The 21,135-nt window shown below is 35.5% G+C and overlaps 1 protein-coding gene across 2 annotated transcripts in view; it reads right to left on the bottom strand.

Moving 5' to 3' along the window:
* The window catches only part of Hecw (Hecw ubiquitin protein ligase), a 379,179-nt gene that overhangs the window by 109,706 nt on the left and 248,338 nt on the right, over nucleotides 1-21,135 (bottom strand). For both annotated transcript variants that reach the window (XM_081739550.1, XM_081739551.1), the window contains 3 exons: nucleotides 13,436-13,624; nucleotides 10,916-11,100; nucleotides 847-986 (listed from right to left, as the gene is read on the bottom strand). In XM_081739550.1, coding sequence (XP_081595676.1) covers nucleotides 847-986; nucleotides 10,916-11,100; nucleotides 13,436-13,624 — 514 coding nt within the window. The remainder of the gene's footprint in view (nucleotides 1-846; nucleotides 987-10,915; nucleotides 11,101-13,435; nucleotides 13,625-21,135) is intronic.

Genomic DNA, 21,135 nt, shown 5'->3' with positions numbered 1-21,135 from the left:
AAATCCCATATACGTTGCTTATTATCCCTTTCCGAGAAAATAAGGTCAAAAACTCCCACGATATGGGATTTTTCCCACAGGTTGGCATCAGTGAGTGTGCTACGATGTTATGGGTGTTTAATAAAGTGTGCCGTTAGTAAAAATATGTTGGGAACCATTGATATACAGGACGGACAAAGAAAGAATTTCATACATCATGTTTCTTATATAGCAGCAAGTTTTCTTCTGAAGCGCCGAAGAAGGAGAGAGGAGTGTCCCGAAACTATTAGTAAATTTTATGCCATTTGAATATTTTAAGCTACGAGATCTTTCTGTTTACAGTTGGTTATATTCGCTATGTTATATACTACGTATATGTATCAATAACAATCTTTTATTTACAGATGCGCCGAAGAAGGAGAGAGGAGTGTCCCGAAACTGACAGTAAATGTTATGCCTTTTGAATGTTTTAAGCTACGAGATCTTTCTGCTTACAGTTGGTTATATTCGCTATGTTATATACTACGTATATGCATCAATAACAATCTTTTACTTACAGATGCGCCGAAGAAGGAGAGAGGAGTGTCCCGAAACTGACAGTAAATGTTATGCCTTTTGAATGTTTTAAGCTACGAGATCTTTCTGTTTACAGTTGGTTATATTCGCTATGTTATATACTACGTATATGCATCAATAACAATCTTTTATTTACAGATGCGCCAAAGAAGTTGAGAGGAGTGTCCCGAAACTGACAGTAAATATTATGCCTTTTGAATGTTTTAAGCTACGAGATCTTTCTGTTTACAGTTGGTTATATTCGCTATGTTATATACTACATATATTCATCAATAACAATCTTTTACTTACTTTTGTGCCCTCTCTTGGATCGTTTTGACCGGCACACTAACTCTTCCCAAGTACCTGTTGACCAAGGGACGACTCTTGGAGAATCGGTCTTTTACTTCGAGGTCCAACATGTCTTGCGTATATCCATAAAATCTAAATATCTAGACAGGAAGAAAAGAAAATAATATAAGCGTTTGCTTTCACTTTGTTGTTTTTCAAATCTGAAACAGTTCCTTTGAGTTGACCTTAAAAAATAATCAAAAGGAAACAAGACGCTGATAACGTGATTAAATCAATTGGTTTTCCTGAGTTAGGACTATATATACAGCCAATGACACAGTATGTCAGGGACTTAGAATGTAATCTACTGATCTATATTAACAACTCTTTTTATTATTATTATTATTATTATTATTATTATTATTATTATTATTATTATTTTTTAAAGTTTTACAGTAATCAACAGTTTTTCTTCAAGAGAAAGAATACTACAAAGATCCGTATTGGGTTCACTTCTTTTTTCTTCATAATTTTATCATATTAATATCTTCAGTTGGGAAATAATACGAGGCGAAATCAAAAAATAGAGGGACTTTTGGGAAAAGGTACATTTATTCTAATGATAGAAAACTGAAACATACATTATATTTCTACATAATCTCCCTGCACTTCAACGCACTTTTCCCAACGTTTCACAAGTTTTATGATTCCGTTGAAAAAAGAAAAAAAAATCAGTTGCACCTGTACCAATGTTGCACCGCATCAATGACTAGCTGATGGTTGACGTTTAAATTTCTTAACTTCTTGTGATCATGGGCGTTTCCAAACCATGCTCGCACTTCCCGGTTCGTGATGATGTACCCAAGTTTCATCTACAGTAACGATTTGCTGTATAAATCCATCTTCCTCGTGACGATAACGGGCCAAATGTGTACGAGAAATGTCCAAGTTTTGTGCCTTTTGCTGCGCTGACAATTCTTGCGGGATCCACCTTGCACACACTTTCCGAAAATTTAACCTATTGTGTCATTATCAGTCATTGACGTCGGTGGCCTGCCCGATTTTTCCTTGTCAATAAAGAAATTTTTCCCTATATGAAACACTCTATCCATTCGTAGATCTTACTTCGCGATAAACAGCTGTCTCCATATTGCGCTTGCATTCGACGAATAATGTCCGCAGGTTTATCACCTTCGGCAAACAAAAAGCGAATCACTGCCCTCATTTCCTCCTTGGTGCAGATCGACAATGGAGCTGCCATATTTAACGGTCTGATACACACCAACGACTAACACGGGAATAAGAGTGACATAGAAGTGTTGCAGACGACACTAATTCAACGCTGGATACTAGCAGTATTACCAAACCCTAGTGCGAGAAATTGCGAGTCTCTTTAGTTTTTGATTTCCCCTCGTAGAATGCAAAAGCCTACATAATACATAAATATTACGTTTAGAATATTTATTGCTAGCAGGAAAAGTTACAAGAAAGAAGCTGCTATGGAAGATTTAGGCTGAAAGAGGTGTGAGATGGAGATTCCCTGAGCATGTAAAGAATATAAACAAGAAAGTGGTCAAAATATTTCTAAGAATATAATTTCCTATATTTCTTAAAAATCTCACTTATGACTCCAACCATCTATCATTAAGCTCTAGTTCGTAATATGGAGTGTTCATAACACACTGAATTTTCCTATAAGATGTCTACAGTTAATATAGTAATTCAATAAATTATACTACAATATCTGCAGAAATATAAGACTAAATTGCCTTTTGGGAAGTTTGTACCTTAACCGAAATACACACCGAAATACACAAAAAGTAAACTTTAAAATGATAAAAATACAGGATGTATCAAAAAGAACTTTACAACTTTGAAAATTTATATTGATTTATTCATTTATCTTATAGACATGGTTTTGGTATTATTTTGTAGCAAAATACATCGAGTTTTGACTCACGTAGTACACTAGTTCAGAAACAAGCCACCGCAGGCGCTAGCGGCAGTTTAAGCATAGATGGCTGCCTTTACTAATTCCGCGTACTCGCTGTATGTTTTGGTTTTAAAGAATCCAAGTCTGCAACAACTGTGCAACGTAATTTTCGTACAAAATATAGTAAAGATCCACCCAGTAGTCCTATTACCGTATTTATCAGTGGCATAAGCGTTTTATTCAGGGCCGTGCCGTGGAGGGGGCGAGCAGGGCAGGGCCCCGGGCGCCGAAGTAAAGAGGGCGAAAAAATCGAAAAAAGATAGGAAAAATTGCTTGCAATATAATGTATGGGGGCGCCATCGTATACTCTCGCCCCGGGCGCTGATTTTCCACGGCACGGCCTTGGTTTTATTGAAACTGGATGTTCGGTAAGACACAACAAATCTTCGGGTCGTCTCCGTACGTCTGACTTCAGATGGCATGTGTGTCGCGTCACCAATGGAAGCTACATTAAACCTCTTTAGGTATAAGATTAAAAAAAAAAAAAAAAAAGATGTATTTTGCTACAAAATGACGCCAAAATCATATCTGTAAGCTAATCAAATCAATATGAGTTTTCAAAGTTGTAAAATTCTTTTGATACACCCTGTAGTAACTAATAGAGCGAATGGAATACATATTACCAAATAAAATCAGTACTAACCTTGCCTTAAGAATATTAAAAGGTATATTTTATTTGATAAAATTGTAATTTACGAAAAGCAACAAAACACGCCTATAAATTTCGTTTGATATAACAGTATGAATAAATTGTTTCTAAAATATAAATACAGTAATAAATACAATGTTTTGAAAATTACTATACCTTTTTGACATATGTAAAAGTTTTGTAAATTATAAGAGTTCTTATGAAGGTAAGCAATCCTAATAGACAAATAAATTCTCTAGTATTCTTATCTATAATGGAAAAAGATTTATTTCAAGATAAGACATATACCGTATTTCTTCGAATATAAGGCACCATCAAATCTAAGGCGCACCTGAAATTTCACCTCATTTAAACTCATTTTAAAAAAGCTTCGAATCTAAGAAGCAGAAATAATGTACAAATACATTCCTACTTCGATAAGCATTTTCTTATCAGTAGAACGAAATGTTCATTGTTCGTGACCGATTACCATCTTTGTGCAGTCTGTCATTGTTGTAATACAACCAATTTTAGGAAAATTAGTTGTAACTACCAGTATTAAAGACTACAGTAGATTCTACCTGTAATCTACGTGCAACGAATAAGTATGTATATTGCAGATATACATCGAATCCAAGACGCCATCAAATTTAAGGCGCACCTGCATTTTGGACGTCTAAAAGCTGACAGAAAGGTGCGCCTTATATTCGAAGAAATACGGTAAATCCATATATCACATTACACTGAACAAAATGGCTTGCGTATGGATTAATCTTTATCTATAATTGTTGAGAAAATTGACAAAAATGAAATTTTATGGGGCTAAAAATGTGTCATTACAGGATTCCTACTGGTCATGGAAGTCAGGGAAAGTGGTGCAGGTCAGAGAAGCTCAGGGGAAAAGATTGGAAAGTCAGGGAAATTTTATAAAATATATTTTTTCTAACATTAATTGTACTCCAATTTCAACTTAGTCAACCATTATAGTAGAAACAGGCGTAAAGCAAAGAGAGATTACAACTCAAATTGATGACACTAAAAACGAAACAAGCAATATTGCATAAGTCACAGATCTTAACTGAAACAAAATGTGGATAATTTAGTGCAGCCTTGTCACTTTATTAGTGAATGCATAAGATGTATCATATGTAGTGTATGTTTCAGCGTCAGATGTTCGTGGGTAATATAATAACTGCCGTATTGGATAAGTAACATATCTTTATTGAAACTGGATATGGGTATTTTAAAAGAGCCTTGTCATTATTAAATGAATGTATAAGAAGCATCGTATCTTCAGAATAATTGATTCTCAGACGTTTGTGGGTAGATATTTTAATGATCACAGTATGGGACGTTGCTCAGATTTTTATCGGAGGTAAGTGGAATGTATGTAGGAGCAATTAATTACTATTTGTCTCTATAGAATAAATGTTCTCATAAATATTCAACGTTATTTATTCCTTATTTATGTCAATGTCATTCGACACCTGGGAATTTCCTAACAAAGATCAGGGAAAAAGATAAGTCAGAACTTACCTTTTTGTTCATTCATGGTATATCTAATACTTTCTATTGTTTTCTTAGTCTTTCTACTGTGTAATATTACAATAATGACATTTAAGTATATAACTAAGTAAAGTATTGTGTTTTTACCCTCAACATTCTCAGAACGCTAATAATAATAATAATAATAATAATAATAATAATAATAATAATAATAATAATAATAATAATAATAATAATAATAATATAAATTATTATTATTATTATTATTATTACATACACATGCTCTACAAGAGAGTGGCAAAACTTCTGAACCATTCTGTATCTATAAGCAGAGGTAAAAGTGAGAGGTAACGCGGGGGACGTCGTTCCCCAACTTCCAAAACATATAGCGTCCCTCCATTTCCTAAAAAAATACAATGGGCAAAGATAAGCACGGTGAACGGCGTGACGTCATATGTCCTCCTACCTTTTCAGATCCACTTTTGGCCCTGTCTATAAGATGAAAACGCAATTTGGAAGAAATTTGGGCAGACATTTATAAACAATACTGTTTAAGCAGTTTGGTTTATAAAAGCAGTTTAAGAGGAAGGGGAGGCACCAATGCAGCATACTTTCGACCAAGTGTCATTTCCAAATGGTAAATCATAACATAATAATACAACGGCTTGTTAATAAACTATGTCAACAAAAACTTATATCATTTGTTGTTGGTGCTCCCGTTTAAGCCTACATCGTTGATTTCATTTTAATATTCAGGTAGGTAATAGCATACACCACGAACACATAATATGATTGGAAAGAAAGAGCGAGTTCGTGTACGAATCATCATCTTTAAAAAAATACAAAAGAGGAAAAGAAGAAATATTAATAGCTATACCTTTCACTACGTGATAACAATCCTTCAATGTCGATGACAGTTACAAATTACGTACAATGTTACAGATAAGGATCTCGTAAATAGCTTCATTTACTAACAACGAAGAAAAAACACAAATATATATATATAGAGAGAGAAAGGAAAATTGCTCTCTGAAAATTAAAGTAGATCTCTCGGAAGCAGTGAAGAAAAACTGTTCAATGCATCAAGTAGCCAGCTAGTAAATGCATTTACATGTCACGCTAAACGCATACACACATATATATGTTTCTTTACTGTATTATAATCAGATAACCTTCGGATTTGAAGATAAATTATTTGCATTCAAAGTAAGTTTACTCTCTCGTTCTGGAGCTCTTTGATCTCCATGTCCGAGTTGTTATTATCTACAGATATGGTTTCTCCACACGGGAACTAACTCGATTAATATATTTTTAATTTCAAGCAGCCAGAGTAGTTGCCAGCATATCAATTCCCATATCTCATACGGATCATCACGGTTTCTAAAGTATTGCGTGCTAAAGTTTAGCTTTTGCACGATTTTGGATAGACCTAGCTTTGAAAATATGTACTTTTCCCCACAGGTCCATACAAAATTTTTTCTCTTATTTTGATGTAAGGAATCACCCCTTAAATTTTGTTAGTAACCCTTAGTTACATTAACACCCTGTTTATTATATACTGTATGTCACTCTCAACGAAAGGTAATTTATCAAGATAATATATCATTTTCACTTCTTATTAGAACCTATTTTTCAGACAAAAAGAGGCCTTTTCGACAGCCGAATACTAATTATTTTACAAATATATTTGACGAATTATCAACATTTTCTCTTCCCAAAAATCTCTCTTAAGGCTGATAAGTACTTTTGCCATATTGTTTTTAACCCTTTGATTCACTTAAAGTATTTAAAATAAGCAATGTTTTTAAAGATATGACTTTACCGATTCCTACAAGTGTATTTAAATGCCATTTGCTTTGTAAAAATGGGTTTGTATTATATCTGCATCTAATATTGCTTAAATGTTATTGGTAATACCGCTCATGTTAATGGTAACAGTACGCATCCTTGGATAAATTTTTAATCGTGTTTTTTTATTATTACAATAATTTGAGGACTCGGAATTCATTGGTACTATTGTCATTGTAATATCCCGTGAAAACGCACCTTTACGGGTCAAAGTAAAACAAAGAGAACTTGAAGAGGTCGATCAATTCCAGTATATGGGAAGTATTTTGAGAAGAGACGCTTATAGTACCACAGATATCAGGTCAAGAATTGCCATAACCAAAGAAGAACTCAACAAGTAAAGGTCACTTCTAATTAGCAGGGTTAACATTGGGCAAAGGAAGAAGTTAGTCAAATGCTATGTACAAAAGTGTTGGACTATAAGGCTCAGAGACTTGGGCATTACGGAAGTTAGAAGAAAAAATATTTAGAGGGCTTTGAAATGTGGTGTTGGAGGAAAATGGAGAAGATAAAATGGACAGAGAGAGTAACAAAAGAAGATGTTTTAAAACGAATAGGAGAGAAGAGGACTTTTTTTTTTTTAGCTAGCATCCTTCATAGGAAGGCCAACTGGATTGGAGACATCTTGTTGCGAAGAAATTGTCTTCTTCATACCACCATTGCGCCATAGAAGGAAAGATGGAAGGAAAACTAGGAATAGGGAGAAGAACTCAACTGACCGATGATTTGAAAAATAGAAGAAAATACTGGGAGTTAAAAAAGGAAACTGAAAATTGGGAAACGTGAAAGAAATATTTCCAGGTCCAAACTAAAATTTAAAAAAATAAAAAGAAAGAAAAAAAAACTCTTTACTTCCAGACTTACCAACAGGCAGAATACTTAATAATAATAATTGTCATTGGATTTAATTGGATACATCCGTTCATGGGGTCAGGAGGCCAAATAAGCTCAAAAGTTAGAATATATATATATTTGCTTATATCTCAGATATTGATAACAGGTTAATTTTTGTGTTCAAAATATTCTGTAATGACTAAATACGATTTTTGCATAGTTTAGTTTTTTGCATAGTTATTTTAAACTATATAAATTACCGTTAAGTTTTTTTTCTTTTTTTTACAGACCTAAGCATTTCTGCTCAAGAGGAAGAACGTGGTATATCTGCCCATCAACTAAGCACTCTAGCTGAGCCTTCTGATATTTCTCTTTTATTAAATAAACTTTTTTTTTTTTTTAAGGAGGAATATCTTTTTAACAGCATTTTATTCTTCAATTTTTGTGTACGCAAACGACAGATACTTACGCCCTTTGATATATTTACATACGCTTAACTTTAAATAAAAAATAGTGTTTTTTTTAAAATTAATTCTTAGTAAGGAACCGGAAGTTTCTTACGAAAAAAAATGTATGTATATGATTTAAGTAATGTTTGCAGTATGATAATATTTAAGGATTTTTTTCCTAATGATCAATAATATCTGAGATATAAGCAAATTTATATCTCAACTTTGAGATTATTTTTCTCGTGATCCCATAACGAATATGTAGTAACAACGGTTCAATTGGATTTCGCGCCCTCAAATTAGCATAAAAAGCGCAAATAGAAAAATCTATTCCAGTGATGCCAACCCGTGTGAAAAATCCCATTTTGTGGGATTTTTCAACATTAATTTCTTGAATACAGATAAAGGGAATTTTCTTAGAAATTGACATCATTGATTTTTTTTTTTCATATTTACTTCACTGACCCTAAAAAATTCTATACTGGCAGAAAACAGACTAATGATCTCCAAATAAATGCAAAATCAGTGCTAATTGTATGTTGTTTTACAGAAATATACATGCTAGTGTGGAATGAAAGTAATTTATACAGCGACTTCCGAAAAAAAAATCCCCAAGAAATGTAAATTGTTGCATTTATTATTAAAAAAAAAAATCAAACTAGAGGTAGGCAATTTCCAAAACATTTTACACGAAATAATTGGAAAATGATGCTTCTCTACGTTTTGTTACGTTCAGATGAAGGTTATGGAGGGAAGGGGGGGGGGGGGGGTACATAACAGAAATACTAAATTCTGACAACAAAATGTACTTGTTTCGTTTAGATTTTCAATTACCTCTTTCAATTACGGAAGATACTTATTCATAAACAGTTCGGTAAACGTAGAAGATCGGAATTTACGGATAATTTGCTCATACAGTAAAACATGTCTTCAACGAAACCTTCATTAAACGGAAACTTGTGATAAACGGAATTATTTCACGATCCCATGAATTTACTGGCTAAAATTATGTTAAATCATCATTCCGTGCACAACGAAAATCAAAATAAGCCTCTTAACGGAAAATTTCAAGTTTCGAAGTGCATCATTTATACATCCTGAGAGGTTAGATATACAGGGTGGCCCAAAAGTAGGTATTCACCTCTGCATTGATCAAGTATAACATTCTAGCTTATAGCATTATTTGCTTCGGCTGTTCCGAGCTTAAGATATAAGTAAAAATATATTAGAACAAATAATAAAGAAACTAAGTCTACCTGATGAATATCAGTAAGAAATTATATAAAAAGCAATGAGTTGATCACTATGGAACTGTAACCTACTTTTGGACTACCTTGTATTTTTAGCAAAACAGAGAGTGATGTGCCAAAAGACAGACATGACGATATACATGCTTTAATTGAGAATTATACGAGTAGTCCTAAGGAGAAGAGGAGGTGGAGGAAGAAGAAAAATAAGGCATAGAATTGGAAGGAGAGTATAGGCTACAGACTTTTCAAGATTCCGTAAAAAAATGAAAAGTAAAAATGAAATGAAATGAAATCTTTGAGTTTTACGTCCCACGGTTATGCCGGTTAGGCTAAAGGAGACGGTGATGATGAGTGATGAAGGAAATGGTGGAATGAAGAAAGTGGGAGGAAACGGGAGAACCCCGAGAAAACCCACGCACACGGTGTTTGTCCACCACAAAGTTCACTTGGCGGGGGCTGGGATCGAACCCGGGACCCCAAGCACCAGAGGTGAACGCTCTACCACTGAGCCACCGCGGCCCCAAAAATTAAAAGAACTGCAACATTTACCTTATATCGGAATGATACTGATATGCTTAGTTTGGTTTCTCAGGCTAAAGTTTTTGTGGAAAGGTGGGCATATAAGCAGTGATGTGTATAGAAAACCCTTCTAGACTATCGGACAAATTAAGTTAACGTGTGTACAGTATTTTTTCTGTTCATTGTTAAGTTGTACGTGTATTAATTCGTAGTAGAAATAAATACCGTAAATTAACTAAGGTACGTACAGCATCTTATTTTCTCAGTATGTCCATTATATGCATGCACTTTTTTTTTTTTTTTTTTTGCATAGGTCTACTTTCGTTAACCGGAAACCTATCTTTAAGGGAAAGTTTTGTGAGTCCCGTTCCATTGCGCTAAAGACAGGTTTTACTGTATAATGAAGAAAGTGCGTGACATACACTTTAGTTTCACTTTTCATGCTTTATAGATTTTGAATTTTTTGTAATTGGTATAGGGTGGGAAATTGAAGAGCAAAATGGGAATTTCTGTCTCTCGAGAAGGGATTTTATAGCGTTTCTCGTTGGCATCACTGATTTATTCAAGCGTGGGCACTTGTACCGTTGGCACGAACGGTAGGTCAAATATCCCAACTTTTGGAAGTAACATTTCTCGTAATCTCATGGACGGACATGGTTTTAAATAATTCCTTCAGATTCAGCGTTCTCAAAGTAGTATAAATAGCCAAATTAGAAATTTATCCAATAATAGGCACTTTTTACTAATGGCATGATCGGATGTTCTTTATAGGCCTAAAATATTAAAATGACATATGACTGGATTTTTTTTTTTTTTAATCGAGTAAGGAACACTTAAATAGACTTGAAAAATTAACCTCTAAAATCAAACTATTTACATCACCGGCCTGAAAGATCACGATGTAGCAGGGCATCAATAACCATTCCACGGAAAAACAGCCTGAGCACGACGAATTTATAAAATAATAGTCTGCTCACACTTAAAGAGATAAGAACCAATAAAATCATACGCCGCTGTATCCAGTAATTAGTTAAATTTAGTAATTAAAAAAAAATAGCTTTACTTGTCCTTCCCACGTAGGATGTGTGGTAGCCTCTCGTACGCTGGTCCTTGTTTCTTGTCCGTGGTGGGGTAGAAGCAAGATGTCGTCCCTCGTGTTCTCTTCACAACTCCCTGGACGGATCCGAAGCTTTACGTATGGGTCAGGGTTGAAGAATACTCCTCTTCGTAACCCTTTCGCAGAGATACCTGCAAATCAGACAAACAATTAGCAATCGAAAATAAATGCTCTCTACTCCACAGTTATTCTTGTTTCTACTAGGGATGGGCAAAACCGGTTTTTATATAAACCGGAAACCGGTTTCTGTACAAACCGAAACCCGAAAAACTGACATTTCGGTTCTCTCCAAAACATGTTCGGTTTTCACCGAAACTAAAAACCCAAAACTGTTTTATAAATCACACAAAACTATTTCTGTGGAAATGGAATCGGTTTCCGGAGAACAATGAAACACTGTGTTGGGCAGTAATACAACCGGTTTTGGAAAAACTGAAACCAGTTTCGATGAAAAATTGAACCGGTTTTGAAGAAAACCGAAACCAGTTTCTGTGAAAACCGAATCAGTTTTGGAGAAAATTCTTTCTTTCTTTCTTCCTTTTTTTCTTTTTTTAATTTTCAAGAAAGCGAAAAACTTGTTTTTGCTCTCACAACTACTTTCTGCAGGTATTCAAATCTATCTATATAAGAGAACAAGTTCGGACTGACAGGCTCATCAACACCAAACCCAAAATATTAAAGCTAGAATCTTGAAATTTGAACAGTATCTAGGACTTATGGCATAGGAAAGGTTTTGGGAAATTCGACACAGCAGAGGGAAAATGAAAATTGCAATTATTATAACATGATATTTATAAACATCGGAATACCTTGACATGGATATACGGGTGATGGGGATAATTACCTCCTCTGATGAGAAATATATAACTATTTATCCCATTGTATATTAACATACCAATAAAAATGGTCCCCTTCACCCCAGTGGCGGATCTAGAAGGAAAAAACTGGAGGAGCAGCCAGTACTCAGACTATGATAGGTATATATAAACCTTCAAAAAAATATAAATAATAGCTTTAATTATTTTGTCACTGGAAAAACTGGGGGGCCTAGGCCCCCGGCCCTGGCCTAGATCCGCCACTGCCTCACCCCCCTTTTCCAAACAAAATCTGAAATGACGCTGTTGTCTGAGAAACGTGTAAATACTTTATAGAGCGCATATGAAACTACGCCACTGCCCAGGAGCGTCATTTCAGATTTTGTTTGGGGGGCCAAACCCCTCGATATAAGTAAAATTTCGCGTTTTTCACTCATTTACTACTACTCTATTGATACAATCTATATAAATCTCAAACTCACGGGGGGGCAAATGCCCCTCCCTGCCCCCCGTAAATGACGCCCCTGCACTGCCTCTTCCTCTTCACATTTATTATCAATCTTCATTGTAGCCCGATTAGTCCGTTTCTTCAAGCAGCACTGGGGACTGCAAGTGGCCAAACAAATATAATTCATGGAGCTGATACAAGTGAAAAGAAAGGGGTGAAATGTGACAATAAAACTGCGTACTACGGTCTACATCACCCTCATAATGTTATAAGATTTATTAACGCATAAGCAAGAACAAAGCAATATCTAAACATTAACTGAAGAGACTTCCTCACTTACTACGTGAATGACACATTCCCGTTGCAAAGTTAAAAAATAATAGTAACCATGGACGTCCACAAACCGGAAGCAAATGGGGACCGTGGCCCCTCTCTGAAATTCATCTCAGTAATGTCAATTGTTTCCGAGCACGAGAAAACAATTAAATTTTAATTCTCCACTATTTTCTTTATTTCTTTACATTTCTACCTTTTGTTATGGAAATACCCGTTGTATGACTCTACGTGGTCAGCAAAATAAAAAAGCGTTTGTATTTTTGCTTGAAATTATGCCGTCAATATCGGAATAGTACAGTCCGCGGCAAAAAAAAAAAAAAAAAAAAAAAAAAAAAAAACCTGTAACATGAGCATGTAAGTTTATTGTGAAACTACGCCTAACAGAGCAGGGAATCAACATTACGTCTAAGTGGCACGAATCAGGCCAGGATAAACCTCGGCCTCTTCCCATGCACACTTATTTTGGAGCAAAAGACTTTGTCATTTCACAATAAACTTACATGTTCATGTTGCAGGTTTTTTGCCGCGGACTGTACCATACAACATATCAGCTCCTAGGTCAATCCTTTCTATGTTCTTTTCCGTCCCCATCCATATCTAAATATGATATACCAAGAGGTCTTTGAATATGTATACAGGGTTACAATATTTGCCTCCTGCTGCAAAAAATCCTGCGGATGCCCATGATAATTACTGAGAAGAACAACAATAAAATAAAATAAAATTTATTCAGTGTTTCCTTCGTTATGCCCTATAATCTCCGCATAACTAAGATCATAATACTTACCAGAAACTCTGAAGTGGATGAGATTGATCATAATACTTATCAGAAACTCTGAAGTGGATTAGATTGATCATAATACTTACCAGAAACTCTGAAGTGGATGAGATTGAATGGTTTATCAAAGTCAGATGAAACAGCAGGAAGGTTGCCCTCTTCGTCAGAGCTTTCAGTCTGTTGAGTTGTAAGTCCTCGAATCATAGATATTGCATCCGAACTGGCCAAACATGATATGCTCTGACCACTGTAGTAGCGAAAACATAACTTCTGACAGTCTGAAAATAAAGTTTATCATTATTATTATTATCAATCAATAATTGATAATAAAAATTTAAATTCTAAAATGAAAATTGTATTTATAGTACAAAAACATGTCAGTATGCGAATAACGCCAATTCAAATAGTACACAGGTAAGCTAATAGGTGTCACTACCAGCGCCACCTGCCTGCCTGATATCCAATAGATGCCGCTAGCGTGCAGGCAATTTGCAGATTATAAAACCATTGTGACATGTGGTGAGAAGTACATTGTTCCGGAGCTACCCCCGTCCAAAGCGTGAAAAAAAAAATACATCGCAGCACGCGTTATTCGTAGTGATAAGCGCAAGAGTCTTGGTCTTGCATGCAAGACCAAGACCAGGAATCCTTATGCAAGACCAAGACCAAGACTTGCGCAAGAGTTTTGACAAGTACCGGTTCGGTGGTAGAGCAGTCACGTGTGGTTATTGGGGTCCCTGGTTCAGGGCCGGTGCGAGGGGGGGTCGAGCCGTGCCACCGCCCAGGGCGGCACGTCTAGTAGGCGGCAAAATTTGAAAAAAGAAAAGAATACTATTAAAATATAATGCTTCGTAATAGGCCCACATGGAAAAATAAAATTGTGTTCCCTGAAAATGTAATTAAACTTACTTCACTCACATTCAGGAAATTACTCACTCAGGAAATTCAGAGCATTCCCCCTCATTTTCATTTATCAAACTACTAGCCACAGGTATCTCGTTCAAGATTTCCCTTGCAGCAGCATAGATAAGATTTTCAGCTAGGGCGGATAAGATTGTCAAGCGTCTTTTATATTTTTTTCTATTCAGCAATATTCTAAACACTCAACTCCAAGTACGCAAAAGGTATTAATACACTCTCACTTGAGACAGGCCGTTCTAGCCTACAGCACCTAGAGACATTTAGGTTCTAGCAGCGAGTTTTTAACCAATTTACATGTTGTTCATTATCATGTCTTATCAACAATATACAATTATTTTTATATTTAAGCAATACAAATCATGGCCGAACACATTAAAAGAACCATGGGAGGACAAAATAAATACCACCATTACTAAGGAAAAGATGTCCAAAAACTTTTTATTCCTATTCTTAGTGAGTAAATTGAAAGTAAAATACTGTTTTTGTTGAGAGCTGCAACATATTATACTATAGTGCTAGGCTGTACACCAGATATTTCTGGTACAGAGCAAAGGATCGTTCGTTTTGTACAAATTACATACAGGAATGGAGAATGGCTTGTAAAAATTTGCGAACACTTTCTTGGTTTCGTACCAGTACAAGACATCACTGGTCTAGCTAAAACTGACAGAAGTAATAATTAAACAGTTAAAAGAAATGAACTTCTATCGAAAATATAAAGGGCTAAAGATATGACAATAGTTCCAATATGAAAATCAAAAATAAATTCCCAAGCCTTCTATGTTCCTTTACTAAACTTTGTCGTTAACGATGCAACCACAACATTTCAGTCTACCGTTTCATTTTTTTGTATAGTTAAAAAAAAAAAGTTTATGACTTCTTTTCTGCGTCAGTTCAACGTTGGGCCATACTAAAGGAACATATTAGCAGCCTCACTTTAAAAACATTCAGCACCACAAGATGGAAGAGTCGAATTGATGCTCTGACTTCACTTAGATATCAAATAGAGGTTTATGATACCTTACTTCAAATAAGTAACGACGATATAATAGATAGAATGATCGCCCATGATGCTCTGTGTATAGCAAACCAGCTGCGTGGCTTTACTTTCTTTACTCACTCGTTATGTGGTATGACTTTTCACTCCACATAAACATAGTAAACACAGTGGTGCCCATCCCCCCTTATGTCTATGACGCACCCCCCCCCCACAATTGTCTATCCGTAGGTGTTCTTCCATGAAAAAATCTTCTTTTCGATTAATTTTACCCCCCCTCATCAAACATATTTATATAGATTTTAACCCCCCCAAATATTTCAATGACGCCCTTGTGGGCACCCCTGGTAAACAAAAGTATCCAAAGCATTGATTCTCATGTGTTTGATGCAGTAGGGTTTCTTTAAAACAAATCTGAGAACTTTGAGAGGAGCAGAAATGATGCAAAGTTTCAATCTTACTTAGTTGATGCAATTGAGTTGGCATCAGCATTAGACATGGATGACCCACGGATAGGTAATACAGTGCAAGCTCGAAATCGAAAGAAGAGACAGTTTCAATAGAAGGCAGAAGATTAAGCTATTTAAGATCCACAAACAAGATACAAGATCGATTTTTATTACAAACTTCTAGACGTGATTGTGTTAGATTTAAGAGAAAGGTTTGAGCAACTTAAACATCACAGCGGGTATCTCGATTTTCTTTACGATATAAGTAATCTGAACGATATGCCACCTGAACTTTTGTCTGAAAAGTGCCTGCATTTTAATACGCGAAGAATCGAAAGATATTAACCCCAGTTATTTGAAAGACGAACTGAAACTATTAACCGCTATAATTAAGCCTAAAAGTTCACCAAAAGAGACTAACATTAATTAAGGAATATTACTTTGCTCCCTATGTCAGTGTTGCATTTATGATTTTGTTTACTTTACCAGTAACCGTGGCAAGTAGAGAAAGAAATTTTTCGAAACTTACTCTAAGCTTATTAAAAACTATCTACGTTCTTAAATATCTCAAACACGTTTAAGTGGTCTAGTGATGATATCAATGGAACATTAATTGGCTGAAACATTGGACTACGCGAATGTGATAAAGGAATTTGCTCATATCAAAGCAAGAAAAGTTTTTTCAATTAGAGTATGTTAAACTTGTATTTCTACTGTGTTTTAATACATTATAAGTCTTAAGCTTATTACTTACTTTTGCCGTAATATTTGATTCACTATATTATCTTTTAGCTCCATACTCTATTGGAAACACATTTTGATATAAAACAAGCTTAAAAATTAAAATTCTTAGTCGGACTAAAGCATATATTAAAAAAAAACTGTATGCCTTGCTGTATATCACGTACAGCGAAATAGATCATACTGAATATTGTGTCATGTATGGAGTCGTTTAAATATTACGTAAGTATTCGAGAGAGGTAGTTCATCATTTTGTTTAATTTTCCTTTTCATACATGTTTTTAAATATGGTATCTTACTTTTTCTTAATACCTGAACGTCTTCTGTCGAAATAAGGTTTGTGGATTAAATGGGCGGCATTTGAAAGTACCGCCCAGGGCGGCAAAACTGCTAGCGGCAGCCCTGCCCTGGTTGGATTAGAGATGGGCAGAATCGAGTACTTTTGAGAATCGAGTACGTACTCGATTCTCCAGGGAGAGAATCGTTTCTGGACTCGGATCGGAATCGGTTTTCTTCATAACTACCCCCACACCGCGCGCTCTTGCGATCTAACGATACTTAAGTGGCAAACAATTCGTATTCAACGTTATGTAATAACAATTTGAAGTAGTTGGCATTGTAATTATATATATTTGGTAGGATTTTAGTTAATAAAGTACACATGTCTCTGTCTTTTCACGATTAGCAACACGAATTAGAAGAATCATTTTATATTGCCTACCCTCTTTTTTATGCATAGCTATATATTTCATTGTTTATCTTCCTTTTCACATCTATTTGCATCCCCGTTGTTTCTGTGCACTGAATCCCACGCTTTGTAACACGCAAGCACACGAGGCTAACTGAAGTTCACTCTCACTCTTTACCATTCGCAAGTGTCGCCAAGCGAGTGGGTGGAATTCTGGTGCATGCTGTTCAAAGGATTTCGGAATCAATTCCAGCCAATCAGAGCAAGCGTAGGGAATCGAGTACGGAGCTCAGAACTCATTTATGAGAAAACAATTCCGAGCACAAACAGAATCGATTCTGGATTCAGATGTCCTGGACTCGATTTGTGAAAAGTGAGCACAAGCAGAATCGAGACCAGCTGTGCTCGGAGTGGAAGTACAGGAAAGCAGATGCTCTATCAGCCAATTTGTTGGTTACTGGTCAGTCAGACTTGAATAAAGGGACAACATTAACATAATCAATAGCACTAATATACAAGATAATTACAATTTCTAAATTGCAGATATTAAATACGTGTATTTTAACACATACATTTGCTATAATTATTGTAGCCTTCATTCTATGAATGGCTTTATCCCGCCAGAAAATAAAGCGTTCAACAGAATGATACGTGGTCAATACCAAAGACGTACGCAGGATGGGTTCTCGGGGTTCGGACCCCTTCCCCGAAATCTCGATGTGTCTGTAAATTTAATATAATTTTAAGGGTAATTTTACATATTTTAATATAGTTTATTCTCATATTGAATTTGAACGTACCAGGAAAAGCTTTGGGCCCCCTCAAAATAAATTCCTGCATACGTCGCTAGTCAGTACAACGACTCAGTATCGTTTCTTGTTTTTCGACTAATTCAGTGGCGGTTGTAGCCCGGAGCCAGGGCCCTCGGTCCCCCAGTTTTTGAGTGACAAAAATAATTTAAGCTATTATTTATGTATTTTTGAAAGTGTATAGTAATCTCATGATATACATATCATAGTCTGAGGTCTGGATGGCCCCCACAGTTTTTAATTTCTAGAAAAGATTCTGGACTCATTACTCACAATTCACTAGTTAAAATACAATCACAATAATAATAATGAACCATGGGAATTATGAGATATGTAGTAAGTCCAGAGTTGAATTACGCATGCAGCATTTGTGGTAGGTACTGCAAATCCTACCACAAATCAACGGCGGATCTGGCCTGGGGTCGGGGGGCCTAGGCCCCCCAGTTTTCTGAGCGACAAAAATAATTTAAGCTATTATTTATATACATTGAAAGTTTATAGTAAACTCATAGTATACCTATCATAATCTGAGACCTGGTAGCGTCCCCCTCCCCCGTGCTTACCTTCTAGATCCGAAACTGCCAGAAATGCCCTCCGAATGCTATACAGCTGCCTATAATTATAAAGAAAGATACAGGGAACTAGGAATAATTACAGCTGCGATCAAAATTGCACTTCTGTGCTAAAAGAAGTGTGTTTTGTGGTGGATAAACACTGTGTGTGGGTTTTATTGGGGTTCTCTTGTTTCCACCCACTTTTGTCATTCCACTATTATTATTTTATTATTATCCACCTCATTATTACCGTCTCTCTTAGCCTCGGTTCACGCTTGCAGGATGTTAAACTAAATAATAATAATAATAATAATAATAATAATAATAATAATAATAATAATAATAATAATAATAATAATAATAATAATAATAATAATAATAATAATAATCGATTATGAGTTGAGTTCATTTATGAAACATAGTTTATTCTGAGTTGGTTGAATGTAAGAATGATTAGTTATAATTAAATCGTCCATCTTGCAATACGTTACAGGGAAACTAAGCTGATATCGTAATTTAATTCGATTCTACTTTTTCGTGTAGGCCTATAGGTAATTACTTCGTTCTTCCCGATATTCATTGATTGATCGATTGGTTTAGTTTTAATGCGCTTTTTCACAACCCAAGCTAATATGGAAAGTATTGTTTAAAGTAGGATACAAATTTATGCGAGTTACCAGGATAGCATTTTCACTTGTTGTAATGACATTACACTCATCTGCTGGGGAGGGGCGTATTTTTATCCTATGTAAAAATAGTTATAAGCTAATAACATTTTGTGTTAGGTACGTGGCGTTTCGGCTGGGTGAATGCGTAATTGGTCACAGAGTTGTTAAAGAAATATGACGAATATTGTCAATTACCTGAGTTAGAAAGATATTATTTATATTTGCTAAAATCTTCCTTTATTCTGTTATGAAATATTTTCTTCCTCGATTTAAAATTCTCTTCAACTGAATCGGACAAACTTAGATAATAAATCCTGGCTCTCCAATGTGAATAAACAAACATTCTACAATATATTTTAAAAAAATGCCTATCATATGCACAGAAGCATGTTGCAATTCGCTGTGCCGCATTTGTTGCTATCATACTTCTTATCTTACTGTTTCTGCTGGACTCGATTCTTTACTCCTTCCATGGCTTGCTTTACTGGCCTTCTTCTCCCTCCGCTGATAACAAGACGAAACAAGGAGTACGCTACTTTAGTGAATTCAGTCGAAGCTTTTTACGCTGCGTAAGGGTTAGTTTCCCATCAGTTGGTATATGAATAGCAGAAATGTGTTCTGTATATGCAGCTTGTTGAATGCACTGCCAGGGAGGTGAGCCACTGATTGAGCATAATCAAACCGAATACAGAACCGATCCAGAATCGAATCCAGAAAGCGCGTACATTGTCATGAACGTAGGATCAGCAACGCAGGCCACTGAATGAGAATAATTAAACCGAATCCGGAATCGAGTCCAGAGAAACCGAGCACAGAGAATCGAGTACAGTAAGGAATCGAGTGGAATCGATTCTTGGACTCGATTCTGCCCATCTCTAGGTTGGATCCCAGTTTGCGCCATGTGAGGTTTTTGGTGAGTAAACACTGTGTGAGTGGGTTTTCTCGGGGTTTTCCTGTTTTCTCCTACTTTCTTCATTCCACCATTTCATTCATTTCTCATCATCACCGTCTCCCTTAGAATCGATGCTTAATCGCAGGACATTAAACTAGATATTTCATTTAATTTCAAAACATATTAGTGGAGTTTTTCTTCCGAAACTAAAGAGAAATGTAGTATTGAACATCGGTAATTCCGTACACCATAGATGCCGACTACATGAGTATGGCCTTGGCTCGAGGCTCAAGCATCCATTGGAAATTTTTAATGTGTACTTATAAAATTAATATCAAAATAACATTTTCATGACATTGACAAAAACTTGGTGCATGTGACCGCACGCTTGATTTCGTGGCCGGATGATTATACATTGAATAATTGTTTATTAATGTAACTTTTAGCTTTCTTAGGTATACGGCACACAGTGGTCGGAATGACGAGAAAATGCTGTAATGTATTTGGGGGCGTATTGAAAGTGCGTTTTTTTGTCGATATGGTATTTTTTGAAGGCGCATTAGGCTATTTTCAATTGTTCTGCTGTAATGTGAGTAATAATTTACCGTTTATGGTCAGTGATACTGGTTGCCTATGTACGTAGCGAAAGAAAGTCCACATTTTCAAAATCAGATTTACAAGTACCATCTTGGGTCGTTATGAAAAAAATAATAATTTAGAACCTGTGGTAATGTTATTCTTATTAAAATTGCAGAATAAAGATCTCATTTAAACTAAATAAACCTAATTTTGGACGGTAACGACACGAATAATGAATTTAACCAAAAATCAGTCCGTGTTAAGAAATGTTTACAGAAACGAAACTATTTCGCAACATGCGTATTTGAAAACAAAACAGTGAAAGTTGTCCAATCAACTACAATAAAAATCACAAAATTCGGTTGTGAAACTAATCACTTTGAAAAGTCTCTGGTACCCATACATAAGATTGGCGATGGATACTTAAAAGTTGTAAAATTTTGTTCGGCATATTGTTATGATTTGGAGCATTCTAGGTCTCAGCGATAAAA

Source organism: Thermobia domestica, chromosome 15 (assembly GCF_964235325.1).
Source record: "Thermobia domestica chromosome 15, izTheDome1.hap1.1, whole genome shotgun sequence".
NCBI lineage: Eukaryota > Metazoa > Arthropoda > Insecta > Zygentoma > Lepismatidae > Thermobia > Thermobia domestica.
Note: the sequence above shows the minus strand (reverse complement) of the source record. Positions and strands in the feature narration are given on the sequence as shown.